This window comes from Cajanus cajan, chromosome 2, assembly GCF_000230855.2.
Source record: "Cajanus cajan strain Asha chromosome 2, NIPB_CcT2T_4, whole genome shotgun sequence".
Classification (NCBI taxonomy): Eukaryota; Viridiplantae; Streptophyta; class Magnoliopsida; order Fabales; family Fabaceae; genus Cajanus; species Cajanus cajan.
The window spans coordinates 78,927,162-78,944,367 of record NC_138518.1 but is presented as its reverse complement, the minus strand read 5'-3'; the positions used below and the strand labels follow the sequence as shown (position 1 = coordinate 78,944,367).

At 27.9% G+C, this 17,206-nt stretch overlaps 2 protein-coding genes across 3 annotated transcripts; one reads left to right on the top strand and one right to left on the bottom strand.

Annotated features, from left to right (window-relative positions):
• Positions 1–1,083: 1,083 nt before the first annotated feature.
• CAD9 (cinnamyl alcohol dehydrogenase 9) lies at positions 1,084–4,353 on the bottom strand. The gene is made up of 5 exons (XM_020360176.3): positions 4,151–4,353; positions 3,954–4,067; positions 2,384–2,897; positions 1,823–1,976; positions 1,084–1,509 (listed from the first exon to the last, which is right to left on the bottom strand). The coding sequence occupies exons 1-5, from the start codon at positions 4,246–4,248 to the stop codon at positions 1,307–1,309; spliced, it is 1,083 nt and encodes a 360-aa protein (XP_020215765.1). The 5' UTR covers positions 4,249–4,353; the 3' UTR covers positions 1,084–1,306.
• A 10,038-nt stretch (positions 4,354–14,391) lies between these two features.
• On the top strand, positions 14,392–16,862 carry LOC109799574 (Transcription elongation factor (TFIIS) family protein). 2 transcript variants are annotated; one of them, XM_029271491.2, is made up of 9 exons: positions 14,392–14,889; positions 14,981–15,049; positions 15,154–15,236; positions 15,396–15,466; positions 15,597–15,646; positions 15,722–15,761; positions 15,839–15,966; positions 16,159–16,243; positions 16,367–16,862. In XM_029271491.2, the coding sequence occupies exons 1-9, from the start codon at positions 14,575–14,577 to the stop codon at positions 16,471–16,473; spliced, it is 948 nt and encodes a 315-aa protein (XP_029127324.1). In that variant the 5' UTR covers positions 14,392–14,574; the 3' UTR covers positions 16,474–16,862. The 2 variants fall into 2 exon arrangements, with proteins under 2 accessions (XP_029127324.1, XP_020215746.1); XM_020360157.3 differs by having other exon boundaries at positions 14,398–14,889; positions 15,722–15,755.
• Positions 16,863–17,206: the final 344 nt, after the last annotated feature.

The window sequence follows — 17,206 nt, the reverse complement described above, 5'->3', positions numbered from 1 at the left end:
AAAATTATGAAGAAATACATGATATTCTTTGTACACTACTTGATAATATTTACTCAAAAAAATTACATGGTAATATCTACTTGAAAAAATCTAGTAATGATATTTACTCAAAAATCTACCTGATAATATCTATTCAAAAACCTACTCAAAAATATCTATTATGAAATATCTACTCAGAAAAGTTTACAAAAAAATACCTACTTTGAAAATATTCACTAGGAAATCTACTAAAATTTTACTAAAAAAATCTATTAAAAAAATTGTAATATTCATTCAAAATTTTCCTTTGAAATCAACTTTGTTACAAATTAAGTTTGCAATGAGTGACTACACTCATGTTAAAAATATCAATCGCAATCTTTACACAAATACAACTTTCATAATAAATTGTATTGTTTGGACATACAATTAATCTAGCAAATCGAGTAACTAAACTTTTCATATTTTTGACATTCAAGTTTGATGGACAAGTGTACCTTCTCAATTTTTTACCGAAAGAATTTGTAAGAGACCGTGCTCTGACTTAACCTCTACACATTTCATACTTGAAATTGGTAGGCAAGTGTACCCTCTTGATCTTTTATTAAGATAGCCTCATCAAATACTCCTACTTGTAAAATTACTACTCATTTTTCTGACTTAAAACTCATTCGAACAAAATCAAATCAAATTATTAATGACCATGATTGAGCACCAAAAATATGATGCTCAATAACTGATAAATTCTCATAAAACCTTAAAGTTTTTTAGACGTATAAAGCCACGACAATTAAGTATATAATCCTCGTTCTAAGACAAAACTAACAAATTACACTCTTAAAATACTCTAAATTTTAGACTGCAACTATGATTTACCAGAGACGATCCTTTATCCCAGAACAATTACCATAATCCTCTAAAGTTTAGAAGACCGAATATAATGACTTTTTTTTTGCGAACATAATGACATTTTAAATACTTATAAAAATAGTTTTAATGCAAATATTTAGAGGCTATTATGTTAATATTGTAAACTTAAAATGACCAATTTAGATAATGTGAAATGCTTAGTCTACGACTTCATGAAGACGAAGGAACATAATATAAATTCAAAACCCCAAGCATTATTAATAGGATGCTCTTATCTTTAAAGTTCGACATCTTATACCAATTCCCAAAATATAAATTTTAAACCCATAGTTCTATCAATTTAAGAGAAGATGCTATGAATTTTAAAGTTCGACATCTTTAGCAATCTTAAATATTCCCAAAATACTAAGACATCTAAGGAGTCACATGCCCAAGAGTTGCAGAATCATGGTAGCTTCTACAAACTTGAGAAAGAGTTCGCCACATCAATCACAAAGCGATATTTGACATCAGATTTGCTAAGCCTTTCCATGGCTGTGTTGATGTGGTCCATCTTAATCAGCTCAATATCCGCAGATATGTTGTGCTTTCCGCAGAAATCAAGCATTTCCTGGGTTTCCTTGATCCCACCAAAGTTGCTCCCCCCAACAAGCTTCCGTCCTGCGTATGGGACATAACAAAACTTAGACATTTCATTCGCCAAATCCATGTCCTACATATTATTTACTATAAAGGTAGACCCGCTCAAAATTTCAAGTATAGAAGATAAGCTACAACAAAAAAATATGAATTACACGTGTTGTGGCATTCAAGAAAAAACAGATAACAGACGCAAGTAACTTTTTAATTTCTTTTTATCCCATCACAAGTATCACAATCCACTGGATTAGAAACTTATCTTGTTCGCAATACTATGATTGATTGTTATCACCTTTTGTTATTACTTACTAGGGAAAGATAATTAATAGCTTACCTGCAACTAACGGAAAGATAGGCAGCTCAAGGGGCTTGTTAGGCAACCCTACAGTAACCAGTTTCCCGTTCAGCTTCAGCAGACCAAGCAGTGGAATCAGGGAATGAACTGCAGAAATTGTGTCTATGATATAGTCCATGGTTCCCATAGCAGCCTGCATAAAATATGTGAAAAATTACAAAAGACATTATGAGCAATTGCATGACCAATCCATTCATCATTTTACTATTGATTATCATGGACAGGCTGAGGCAGACCAAGCTTCGTGCTTTATATTCTAGAGTGCTTGCTGAGGTAAGGTTTTCTCGTACTGAGACACATTTCGTTGCTAACACTGACTACAGCTGCAAAGTCACTTAGAAAATTTTGTTCTGCACAGGTATACTATTCTCTAAACCAGTACTTTCACTTCTCTACAGTAGTTAGCTCTTGCTATTAACTCATTAGCATTTGATGATAGCTTTTGAAATATGTCATTAAAAGAGTAAACAAAAGACTACCATTGCAAAATAGCTAATTATATCAAGCAAAGCACAAATTTTAATCTTGCATCACACTTGCCTTCATTTTCGCAGGGTCTGAGGAAACAAGGAAAGAATCAGCCCCAAGCCTTTTAATGGCCTCATCTTCCTTGTTTGGGGATGAACTAATGACAGTAACTTTAAGCCCAAACGCCTTAGCAAATTTGATTGCAACATGGCCTAACCCACCAAGCCCTGCCACTCCCAAATGTTTGCCTGCCTCTGTCATCCCATAATATTTCATTGGGCTATACACAGTGATCCCAGCACACAGAAGTGGAGCACCAGCATCAAGGGGTAAGTTCTCAGGAAATCGGAGCACATAACGCTGGTGAACAACCACGAAATTAGAATAACCACCTTGAGTTCGTGTCCCATCATAATAAGGAGAGTTATAGGTAAACACAGGTTTGGGACAGTAACTCTCCAGATCCTGTTGGCAACACTCACATTCCTTACAAGACTCCACTATCACACCAACTCCAACTTTGTCCCCCACTTTGAAATTTTTTACATTGTTTCCAATTTTTGTCACAACACCAACAATTTCATGCCTGCAAAACAGAAATACAAAAGTCAATACATCTATGCAAGGTATAAACACAAAGCCCCCTGATTTATCTTCAAAAATCAAAAACTAGTATTACTATCAACATCCTCGTTCACAATTGCACAACCACGTGTAAGCCTCAAACAGTCACTGTTACTATAACTCACGGATGAGAAACTTAAACAAATAATAATAACAGTTAATTTACATAAAAAATGTGTAATAAAACAAATATTGCATCATTAAAACCGCAAACAAAAAACTGCACTATTAGCTTTAAGTTTTTGGTTCAAGTAAAACATCCTTCATCAGTTAATAAGTGTGTGTTTAGATTCACGTCATCTAAAATCACAATCACATTCACCTGATTAATTTCACATTAAGAAAATAATTATAAATTCAAGATTAATTTTGAATTTAAACAACTGTAGATAATTTTTCTAAAAAAATTGCATTCACAATATAAACAGTTAAACACCCAAAATCATCATTTAAAAATCAATTTTAACCAAATTCAATTTCATCCAAAAACAAAAAAAAAAATTGCAAAGACCCACCTAGTTACCAGTACCACCTAGGGTCTAATTACTTTTACACCCACCACACCTTATTTGCGTGATACAGGACCTAATGTAAGGCGAGATAAATAAAACACACACACACATGGTTGATGTTGTGGAATATGTGAAGAAAAAAAAAAAAAAAAAAAAAACGTGGCTTATGATTAGGTTGGATTTCGCGTTTGTTACTGTTAAAACACCCAAATCAGAGATAAATAATCATGTGAATTAACAATTATCAAAAATCCCAAAGCAGGAGCGTGGTCGGTTGAAAGATGAAGAGCGATGTTTTTGTTGGATACGTGTCCCACCACGTTCAAACTGAATGATGTGCGATGGAATATTATATAGTAACAAAATCTTAGTTAGGGGCAGTGGCTAAGGAAAAGAAACGTGGAGAAATAAAAGGATCTGGTGTTGGGGGAAAAGATGGTAACCTTTAAAATTAATAATAATAAATAAATAAAAAGTTGCAGTGGAAGGAGAAAGAAAAGGGGTACCCAGGAACGACAGGGTAAGTGGTGAAACCCCAGTCGTTTTTGAGAGTGTGGAGATCGGAATGGCAAACACCGCAGTAGAGAATCTGGAGAGTGACGTCATTCTGGCCATTTTCCCTGCAAGAATCACGTGATCTGGTTGAGAAATAGTAAGAATTGAGAGTATCGTATTTAATTAAATAAAATAAAATGATAAACACCTTCTGGAAAAATGAAAGGGGGCGAGGATGCCAGAAGTGTCTGAAGCAGCCCAGCCAAAAGCTTTGAGAGGAAGTTGGGTTTGGGGTGATTTAGCCATGCCTTCTGCTTTCTCTCTTTCTCTCCCTTTCCCCTCTGCACTCTGCACTGCAATGCCACTCACTCACTCACTCTATATATTCTCAAACAATTTGCTTTTTAGGGAATCTCATTAAATGAATCTATTATAATTATTTTTTTTCAACCAAATTAATTTAATTCTTCTCTGGACTCCTCTCTTCTTCAAATTTAATTAATTTACGTATCTCTTAATAAAAACTTCTTAAGCCCTTGGACTCTTCCATTTAACTTCCACATTTATCTCTTACCAAAAGTCATTATCAGAAACGGTATTTGGACTCTTTAAATTTAGAAAATTTCTAGGACCTCCCAAAACGTATTCCCACGTACGTTCCGTATCTTTAAAAAATTAATTTAAATTATAAAATATTTAATTAAATAATTATTTAATAACAAAAATATTAATATTTTAAATTTTCCGGATATTTTTCGGAGGCCGTAGCACTCCTCTTAATTTAAGTTTCAGATTCGTTTCTGAATTCTGACTTTAATTTAGAGTTACCATTGGAGTTTTGGAGGTAACATCCTTCTTCTTTTTTTCTGTAACAATTGATTTAATGGAAAGGAGTTATAGTTTTTTAACAAAATAAAATATCTCTTAAATTCATTTTTATTACAATAGTTTGAAAACGTGTAATCTTTGACTCGTATTATGGATTTTTAATATTAAGTAATTTTAGTTTAATATTAATATGATATTTAAAATTAAATTAAAAAATACTAACATCTTTATGAGTAACTTTACCTAATAGTTATTTAATTACTCTAGCTTTCATGTATAGAATATTTTTTTACTATACATATCTTATGTATTTTTTATTTTAATTATAATTTACTAGGAAAATGAAACATTTATGTGTCTAAGTATTTTTAAAAATAAATATAATAATATGAACAGTTACTTAGAATTAATTAATGATAATTATTAAAAGTGTTTATTTTATTTCTTAAAATTTAAGAGTATAATTGTTTATAATTATAGAGACGAAAATAATTATAAAAATAACTTTTTTTATATATTAATTAGAGGAGTCGAGATACTTAGTACCTCTGGTAATTATATACAAACAAATATTAGAAATTATAGAGAGTATAAGAATTTTTTTTATTTTACATTCAAGAGTATAAAGATTCATTAAAAAGTGAAGACCAGAAGGCTAGTTACTAAATGTATCATCTTTATAATATGTATAGATATAGATAATATATTAATATATGAAATTTTTTATAATTTTATATTATTATTTTTTATTTAATTAAAAAATTACAAATAGTATCACGTTAGTAATTTTTATTTAATTTTGAATGGTTTAATAATAATGAACCAACATTCCTTAACTTTAAAAACTAGAGATCAAATTTTTAATAATAAAAAAGTCTAAAAACTAGAGATCAAATTTGTAATAATAAAAAAGTCAAAGAAGAGGATTTATAAGAACTAAAAAGTGGATTTAAGTTTAAATTCATTTTCAATTATATGTAAAAAAATAATTATTTAATTCACTAAGACCAATAAAAAAATAATTAAATGAATTAATTTTAATTGATGGTGTCATAATTTATAATCTTATTCTAAGTATATCCATAAAATTAAATTATATAAATTTCATAAATTAAGAATAACTTTTTAACTATTTCCATTACTTTTTAATTGTCGGTTTTTAAGTGATTTTTTTAGTTTATTTGTTATTTACTAAATTCAACATTAATTATTATTTTATTAATTATATTCTTATTTATCACTTAAATTTAATTTATACACCAACAATTTATTATGGAAAAAAATGAAAGAGAATATAATATAAAATATAAAAGCATTTTGTGAAAATTAAAAAATTTTATTACATTTCTTGATTTCCGCATAACAATTTTGAATGACCATTAATAAAATGGAGGTGGTATCATTTATATTTTTAGTAATTTAATAAATACATTAATTTTAATGAGAAATGAGTTCATGAATCATTAATGTATTTGTGATAAATTAATGATATAAAAAAAGTTAACAATTGACGTGTTTAAAACTATATGCGTGTGTTCTTCTCGGGACATTGGATAAAATTGAAAAGGTAGATAGGTGTTTATTATAATTTATATAAAAATATATATTCATTTCTATCTTATATGTAATGTGTTTATTATATAGTTATTATTGAATTTTAACTAATAAGTAGATAATGTGCTTAATTTAATTTTTTTTACAGTAGTCATGAACATACCATCTTGTATATTATCTTATGATTAACAAAATTTAACTAAAGTAAATAGAATATATGAAGTCAGAGGTATTACCTCTTCAAAACTCAAATAAAAATAAATAAATGTTATGATGTGAACCTAAAATAAATAAATCAATTAAATTTATGATATTAAATGTTATCATCTCTAAAATATATTTATTTAATTTAATAATATTTCAACTACTTTTTTCTTCTACACATCAAAGACTCTTTTTTTATATCAAGTTATGATGAAAGGTAATAATAAAAAAATTATTTGAGATTTAAAATTATATAATATTATTTTTCTTAATTAACTCATAAATTAATTAATTTTACTTATAATTGAGTTTGAAAATAAACTTTTTAAAAAATATCAAGTTATTTTATATCATATGTAAACACCAACGCTACCTTTGCGAGTATAGTAATAGAAAAAAGTTTTGGCTCGTATTTTCCTCACTATAACACTTTTAGACAATTCTTTTCGATTTAATTAATAATTTTTTTTGATTAGTGGAACATTTAATAGAAGTGGATTTTTAATGTATATATACTGCATTCATTATATATTAGGTATTGGGAGATTGATGGTGGATTTTAAAGGTGTTATGTATATTCTGAAGTAAATAAAATAATACAATTTAGTTATACAAATATAATTATATATGAAAGAAAGAAGTTTTGGCACATATTTTCCCATTCAAACTAAGAGCACTTCAGACAATTTTTAATTTGATTAATAAATTGTTTTGATTAGTGGGACTTTTAACAAAAGTGAGTTTGAAATGTATTTTATTATTAGGTATTGGGAGAATGATAATAGTTTTAAAGGTGTTATGTATATTATAAAGTGAATAAAATAATACAGGAGGGAAGGAGGTTGCATTATGTTCTCAAAAACTTTAATTCCTTTTATAAAATATAATTATATATGAATTAGTTAAAAAAATATTAGTTCATGAAAAAATTTTGTTTTGGACTCGTAAACATTTAATAACTTCTATAAAATTATTGATCTACTCAGAACAAATTCAACAATTTAAATATTATTATTTTTTAAATTACTCTTAATCTTTTTTAAATCAATTATATCTTCTTTTTTTTTTTACTTAAGTGTTTCTTACTTATTTAATGTTTGAAAACTATGCTAGGCTTCTCTAGTCCTAATATAAGAATTAAAGAATGAGTTTATCTGGTTAATTTTCACCATTTATTATTTTTTCTTCAAAAGTTATTAATTAATTTAGGGTATTTTGAAAAATCAATAATTGATGCAGGAAACAATTAAAAAATGTCTTATAAAAAAATAAGTAATAAAGTAAAAAAATTGTTATATAAAGACAAAAGTAGCATGTATTTGTCAAATTAAAGGATAATTTTTTTGTTATTATAAAAATTAATAAATTTGTTTTTTTAATTACATATATCAAATATCTTACTTATTTATGTTAGTCTAGTAATTAGACACCCCATATTCAGTTGTTGATAAAATTTATTTTGTGGAGAATCTCATATTTAACCTAATAGAATGATTATTATAAAAATTAGTAATCTCATTTTTTTTTGTCAAATGTGTGTGTATATATACATATATAATCTTTTCATTGTGAGTTGGTCGAATAGTTAAAGGATCTCACATTCATTTTTTGTGTTGGTAATAATTTAACAAATGTTTCATATTGAATTTTTGTATTATAACATTGTGAGCTTTATTAAATTGTGTCGTAGTGGTTTAGTTGTTTATTTGTTAATAAATTCTAGGAATTTAGGAATTTTTAGAAGTTTTGGTTGTCTAAGAATTACTTTAAGTAAAGGTCAAGTTTTCCCTATAGATGAAGGTATATAAAGTTTTTTTTGTTTTTTTTTTAAGGTTTGAACTTCATAAGTTAATTTTTAAAGAAACCTAGAGATGTAGTTTACATAGAGGAACTTTGGAATCATAAGTGACTTTACTTCTTTTTGATTCCACAATTGACCTCTAATCTTTCCCCGAAGTTGAATGAAGTCATAAGTGTTGAGATTCAAACTTGAAAAGCTTAAAATCAAAGATAAAAAAATGTCAAGTTTTTTTTTTTTAGGAAGAATTTAATTAAAACATTAATTAAAAACTTATTTCCGAAAATATTGAGTTCGAAATGTCATATTTACATGTTTATTTAGGATTTTGAAAAAACAATTTCTAGATATAATTTATTCTCGTGAAAAATAGTCATAACATTATCCATTTCATTTTGATTTTTGTGATGGAGGATGAAAAAGTTATATTCTCATTAAAATATGGGAAGTTATATTTTAACCCACTTTTTCAACTCATTTTTTATTTTAATCAATTTAATTTTTTATTTGAAAAAATATTAAAATCCTGTCAAAATACGTTTTTAAACATTTTTATGAATAATATTCCAATAATAATATTTCTAGGAAAGTAATGACATATCTGAAAACAAATGTACCCTAAAAGTGTAAAAAGAATTTTATTATTTTTAATAATTATTCAAATTTATATGTAGATTTTCTATGTTTTGCTTCAATCAAAAACTCATTTTAATATAGCTTCAAAAATAATTATTATAAAAATAAACAGTCATATCATATATAATTAATGGACAATATAAGAGTTTTATGCATGTTATATTTTATATAATTTTATATCATCATTCAAATTCAATCTACATTATTCACATTGTAACACTATACATTTTTATTAATATTTTATCAATATTTGTGTGTCAGGTTATTTTGGAGTTCATTGTTGGGAGAAAAATTTGAGAATTAAGAAATTTTTAAGAGTTTAGGTAGGTTTAAGGTTTTTTTTTTTTTTTTTTTTTCTGGTTATAGGTCTAGTAGATCCTTGGAAGGAAGGTATATAAGGCATTTTTTGAGAATTGAGTCTCATAAACTTATTTCCTCAAGAACCTTAGAGAGATAACAAAGAGAGAGACTTTGGGAATAAGAGGTGACTTTTATTTCTTTTAATTTTTGCTTTGAATCTTTCCCCTAGTGGTCTTGAGTGTTGTGTTGCTGATTCAAAGCCCATGGAACTAAGAATCAGAGTTGGTGTAGAGCTTCAGTAATAGCTCGAGTTCATCTTGCTTCCCTTTTTCTCTTCTGCTCGATTTGGGGATCTTCAGAGGTAAGAAAAGCTAAAACTTTTGTTTATGTTGATTTAGGATGTACATATTGGTTAGAATTCATTTGAAATTCATGGTTGTTTGAATGGTTGAGATGAAGTTGCATGTTGTCGAGTTGTTGGAGTTTTGAACATGTTGAATGATTTTGGTGAAAGAGGATGATCTTTGGTTGCATGTTGATATTTTGCTGAATCTTGAGCTAAATATAATGTATAGATGCATTATGTTATATTGCATGCTTAAGATCATTTGTTTTTTAGGTGATGGTGAGCCAATTCGTGAGTCTATTATATGTAGAATTCATTATTGTGCCATGCACAACTTCAACCAAGGGGTATTTGTCTTGCTCACACTGGACGCAAGATTGGTGGTGTTGAGCGTGGGGAGAGAGAAACATCTATAGTTGAAATCACATTAGGTGGGGTTTGAATGACGTCGAACTTGGAGTAAAAGAATCGCCTCAAGTTAGTTTGGGATCGAACGTGGGACTTTGTCATGCCAAGCACGAGGGTTCAAGGGTTTTTACCTAATCCACACTGGACATAGGTTGTATGACGTCAGACATGAACGAGATAGAAAGCTTCATGCCTCAATGATGTTGGACACAAGTTGTGTGGCGTCGGACGCAGGTTACTTTGAAAATTATTGTTATTTGTATGATGGATCGATGAACATGTATAAGTTAAGTGAATTTATTACATGTTGTATGTTGATTGATGATAGTTGTTCTATTCCTAGTTAAAAATTCATAAGTGTAATAATCACGACGGATCATTACACACTTGTACTTGTATTTTTTTTTAATAAAAAAATTGTAAATTGGGACACTTTTGTTGATGTCCAATGCATTATGGTTAGTTATGAAACTGCATTGTCTGGGAGTAATTTTTTTTTGTGTTAAATATATATTAATTCGTTTATTCTTTTTACAAGTTCATATCCATTAGATAAAATTTAAGTCTTATTTTCTTATAATACAGGGTAACAGATTTATTTATTTAAGTTAAAGGACATAACACATGACGGTAATTGCAAGACAATGTTTTGTTATATGAATTTTCAAGTGTGTAATCATTCGCAAAATCTATAAGTATTCCATAGTATAGTACTGTAACTTAAAAACGTGTTATACAAAAGTAAAGAAATACTGTACTATCCACCAATGAATAGATTGGTTGGTAGTTGAACTTATAAATGTTGCTTTGAATGGCGTGCCAGTTAGTTAGAACGCTAAAAAAAAAAAAGAAGAGTCGGTTAGGGTGCAATCGGCGAATCTCATACTTAAATTAAATCACCGCTTGGCATGCAAAGGCAGGTAAGCCATTAATTCGATTCAATCAAACAAATATTACATTATCTGAAAGAATAGACTGATTTCACCGTTTTTAAAGTTAATGTTGACAATATGAAAATATAAAATTTTTACAATAAAGAAGTTAAAAGAAAATATTTTTTTAACCTTAACAACATTTTTAAGGAAGGGTATTGATAAAATTCTCAAGTTTAGGAAAATATAGTAAAATATAAAATCATATTTTAAAGACATTAATTAATGAATAAAAAATATAATACTTATTTAAAGTATGTATCATAATGAAAATCACCAAATTCAGAGACTTTTATACTCAGATTAGAAACAATGCTAATAAATAGAGTAGGGATCCGTTATTATAAAGTACATGTTTAAAAAATCATTAAATTTTATATTTTTCATTCTTTTTATGAAATAAATATAACTGATGTAACTATTAAGTTATGTGATATTATATTTAAAATTATATATATATATATATATATATATATATATATATTAAATTTTATATTGTTTGAATTTTTTTAGATATATTATTATAAAATAGAATTTTATACAAAATATTATATTATATATTAAAATAAAATAATATGAAGAAATACTAAATAATTTTATAATTATACAAAATTAATATATATTAAATATAATATTATATAAATTCAACAATTACATCAATTAAATTTGTTTTATATCAAATATAATTGAAAGTATAATTCTTTTTTTTTTTTTAATTTTTAGACTTACACATTATATAAACGAATTATAACTCTATAATAATTTATTATTTTTTAATATATTTTTACTAAAATAATCCAACACCTCAATAAATATATTATTTTTAATACTTATATTTACATTTTTTAATACTTCTAGTCCCTACTATTAATTTTTTATTTATAATTCTGTCTATTTTATATTAATATAATATTTTTAAATTTTATGAGGATAAAAAATGGTTTAACAATAAACATCGCAAATTATAATATAAAAGAAATATGACTTTTAATCAAGTGAATTAAGTTGAATTCAACTAATTTGAAACACATAGAGGCAAAGGAGTTAGATTTGAAAAGAAGGTAATAGAAGTTACAAGTGTTGTTTTGGGCCTGGGCCTATGAGTATTCCGAATTTAGTGTGGATCATATCCTGAAAGTCCAAGGTGGGGATTGGAAGCACGTGGATTATGCTATTATAGGATGCCCAAGACATGACAGTGGTAAAATGTTTTTGGGGAATGGGTTGTTGTTGTTGTTGTCAGAAAAAGGAAGGATTGTGATTTGCAACGGAGCATCGACAAGTGCGCACTCCATTTTTATAATATCTATGCATTTATTACTTTGCCCTCATTTAAAAGACGGATTTATTAGTTGCTAAGTATTTACAAATTTATAAAATATTTTAAATTTATTCTGATAATTTCTCCAATATAATTTATTAATTTACATTATCAATGTAAATAACTTTTATTTTTTCAATCTTTTACGAAACATCAGTTTTATATATTTTTTTTATTACTCTATTCTAAAGTTTTTTTTTTAATTTTATTTCTTATTTTTTCCTATCTCCTCCCCCGAAAATCCACATTTTTCTATTATGAAAAATCTCACATTTTTATTTTTTTTCCTCTCTAAAGTAGTACATATGAAATAATTTTATTGATGATAATTTTTCAATAAATTTTTAATTGTTATTTTATAAAATATATATAATTGATTTTTAAGTTAAAATTTTTAGGACTGTTAAATTTTATCATAGTTATATACATAATTGTTTTTCATATTTTATTATTAATTTTATAAACTGAAATTAGGTGAATAATGACTAATAATTTTTGTTTATTATTTTTAATATTATTGTGATGATATATAGTGTTATTTTTTAAAAGTTTTTTAAAAATTATTTAATTATTTTTATATTTTTATTTCACATTCACTCAAACTTTAATTTGTAATTTTTTTTTGTTTTTTAAATGAGATAATATCTGATAAGTGTTTAAATAATAATATATTTAAATATATTAAAATTATATAAATACTTGTTAATTTGTATATTCAAATACAATAATTTAATGAATTTTAAGAACTTATAATATAAGTTCTTATTATATGAGACTTATTATATAAGATTTTAAATAATTTATTTATCTAAATGAATTTGTAATAGTACTTTTTTAATATATATCTTTGTTGTGTTTTTCTATTGCATTTTTGGTTGTTAGAAAGTCATTGTCCAAGTTTGATCAAACTTAGAGTTGTTTAAAAGTGCAATCATTTTAGATCCATTATTAAAAGAGTCCTAATTTTTAAAAAATTATATAATTGTAAGATTATTTTTATATTATTTTTAAAAATAAAGCTATTTATTATGTATTTATTTTTTATATCTAATTATAAAATTTTGATATAATTACAAATTTATGTTAATTTTATTATTATTATTATTTATTTATCATATTCATAAAAGAGTAAAATATATTTTTAATATTTATAATCTTTCAAGTCTTGTTTTGGTCCTTCAAAATTGTTGTTTTGTTTTAGTCCTTTTAATTTTTAAAACAAACCATGTTTAATTTTAAAGTTGTTATTAAATTTATATAACACTTCATAATAAATGATAGTATAGAGGTAATTTGAATGAAAATAATAGTACTGCATATATTTTTTTTAAAATTTATTAACATTATATTATTTGTTTAATGTAATAAAAATGTCATTTTTATTTAAGCTATGTATCTATTTTCATGTCATAAAATTTTACATTTTAAAATCTTTATATATATATATATATATAGACTTAAGTGAATAAATCATAAATTTAAATAGTACTACACTCTATGTTGTTAAGTAAGACATCAATGTAATTGAATTAAAACATCTGCATACATTAAAAAAAACTCACCTAGAGGTTAGAAACTAGTAAGTATTAAATTTTTTTTTGTAAGAACATATAATAAAAATATAAACTACAATTCATCATATTTGAGAAAGTAGTCCTTTTGGGCTGAATATTTAGCTTGTTGATGGCAAATATTTGTTGCATATACCCAATATATATAAGATCCAGTTCAAGCATGAATAGAGAAACATTGGGCTTTTTGAAGATAAATTAGAAAGGAAGAGGGGGTAATGGGCCGGGTTGAGTGTTATCGCGTGGAGTAATGAATGACCAATAGAAAGAAAGTCATTACTGATTGCAGTTTTTTGTTCAAGGAAATGTCGTAATGCCCCAAAATAACACTACACACATCTCAATATTCTTTGCCCAACCCAATCCCCTCCTTTCTCATATTATACTTTTAAATTAATTACATTAAAATATAATAAATAAATAAATAAATAATTATCCTCTCATTTTGTCCGTTCATCTCCTTTCCCCCAACGCGTAAAAGAATAATAAGTTATAAAAAATTAAAAATTAAAATTAAAATCGAGTTTCGCGGAATATTGCTTTATAATTTCCTTTCCTCCTTTTCTGTTGAGTTTTCTTACTTCATTTTTATTTTTTTTATTTTAAAAAATAATAGAGAAAGAAAAGGGAAAAGAGAATAGATATTGGTTTTGTTTGTTTCTTGGGTGGATCCGTGTTCTCGCATCATCAGCGAGGTATTGTTCAGGTTGATTTCGTTTTTTTCGGTTTCGGAGATGGATTCGGAGGATTTCCGATCCATATTGGAGAGTGCCGGCGCCGACGTTTGGACGCTGATCGACACCGCCATCGCGGTCGCCTCCGTCGATCACGGCGACGAGTTGAAGCGCCGGAGAGACGGAATCGTCGAGCGCCTTTACGTCGCGAGTTCAGCGCCGCCGCGGTGTCGAAATTGCGAGCCGGACGACGGTGAAATCAAGACGCGGAACAGTCCCTCCGCGGCGGAGGCAAAGGATCCTCACGGAGGCTTGGTCGACGACGAGCAGATGAAGATTCTAGAGATTAAAGAGCAACTCGAAGATCCTCACCAGGTCTAGGATACTGAGTTTCTGATTTGTTTTTTTAAATGTTGTTCTTAACTTGATTGAGTTTCTGATTTGTTTTTTTTTGTTCATTCATCAGTCTGAAGATTCATTGGTGGAGTTGTTACAGAATCTAGCAGATATGGATATTACATTCCAAGCGTTAGGAGTAATTAATTAATTAATTAATTTTATTTCATTCAGTTTGTTAATTATTATTATTATTATTATTTTTATTTATTGTTTTTAATTTCATGCTAATTTTATTTCTAGAAAACTGACATTGGTAGGCATGTGAATCGTTTGCGGAAGCATTCGTCCAATGATGTTAAGAGATTGGTGAAGTTACTCGTCAGGTTTAGAACTACTAGCTATCATTATTATTGTTTCTGCTATTATTTTTTAAATACGAATAATGAATGTTTATTGATATTTGTGTGCATTGCAACAGTGCAGTGAGTGAAATTTGCAGTTTCGTTGACTTTTGATTTTTTTGTTTGTTTGTTTGTGTGCAGGAAGTGGAAGGAAATTGTAGACGAATGGGTGAAGTCGAGGACAACGGGAGAAGCGGGTACTGCTGTCATGGGTAATAAACTTAAACTTAATCTTCACTTGGGAAAAGTTATTCGGCTTTAAAGTGAAAATTTGAATCAAGGATTATAGTTTTTGCTGAATTGAAAATGTTGATGATTCTTTTATATTGTTGAGCATGGCAGCTGATGGGGACTCACCTCAACAGAAAAGCCTACAAAATGGGCATCGTCAGGTTGAAGAAATCTTTTTGATCATTATTCAGAAAGCCAAGCTTTCAAGCTTTCTGATATTCTATTCCTTTTTGCAGATTCTTGATTTTGCATATTCGCCTAATCCACACAGTGAGTGTAATATCTGAATCAAAGCTTACTTTGTATCCAACTTTTATTTTGTTGATAGAATAACACGTTTCCTGTTTTCTCAGATGGGAGTTTTGGGTCAGAGATCAACAATATTGAACCACAACAACTAAAACCAAAAGCAATTCCTCGCAAAGAAGCTCCCCCAAAACCACCGCCATCAGTCACTAATCCTGCTCCTGCTCCTCAAAATGTATGGATATGATTTTATAACTTTCTGGTCTCTCTGATCTTCTAAATGTGGCTACTAATATTTGGAGGTTGTTGTTTCAAAATCACTTAACAAGTTTAAACCAATGTGCAATTGTGGAGCTTAGCTACATCATTTAGTGCCTACACAGGAGCATCAATGTAGTGGTCCTAACTCGTCGTTGAATGATTGCAGAGACAGAGCGTTATCAATATTGACTTGGATAGATTTGATTCAGCTAGAAAACGACTTCAAGAGAACTACAAAGAGGCTGCAAATGGTGAAGTTTTTAGTCCATTTGGTTTACATTTTTGTACTAAATATTGTTTCTTTGGTTAGTACAACTTGTTCCATGCATACTGTACTGACTATTGTTTTGTCTGTTTGTGGTGGGGGTGGCTAGCCAAAAAGCAAAGAACGATTCAGGTGATGGACCTCCATGATTTACCAAAACCCAAGAATGCCTTCTTTGGAAAAAACAAAGGCGGCAACGGTCAGGGAAGGCACTAGTTGACACCCATGTATGTGGCAAGTTACGTGTAGAAAGGCCTTTTTGTGGGTTACTGATGCCACATAGTCCTAAGAAGGTATCGCTACTTAATATATGAAGCCCCAACCAAATCCATGATAATTTTATTTGCCAAACTATCTGTTTTTGGAATGTGGGTTTGGTGAGGAGCCCATGATGATTTCAGCATCTGAATGAAGATGTTTGGGGGATGACTTTTTGATATTTAAAACATTATTTTTAGGGTTGGAGCCTGAAGGGTATTGTTAATGTTTTACTCTGATGCTCCAATAAAGTCTGTTTAGCTTGATTTTTGTTCTTGTTCTTATCTTAATGCCACATCCAACAATTTCAGCCAGCCAAATCAAGAGTTGACTACTTCTTACTACCACTTAATATGCCCAGGGGCACGGGTCCAATTCGTGGCCTTTATAGTTGGTGCTATAATCAATTATTGTCTTGCCTGGACCCAAGTACTGTAGAAAGTAAGCTGATATTTACGATATCAACAAATGAAGCAAAACGCATTTCAATACATAATGCATGTGCATGTAATGTTCCCTTGCGTCAAAGAGTAGGTCGAGATCCTCTTTTTTTTTTTTTAGTTAAAAATTTCATACTGTTTTTTATTATAAACAAAGAAAATAATTTTATATATATTAAAAAATTAATTATTTGTATTAAATTTTATTATTTTTATAAGATTCTTCTTAAATTATCCTTACTATAAATGTT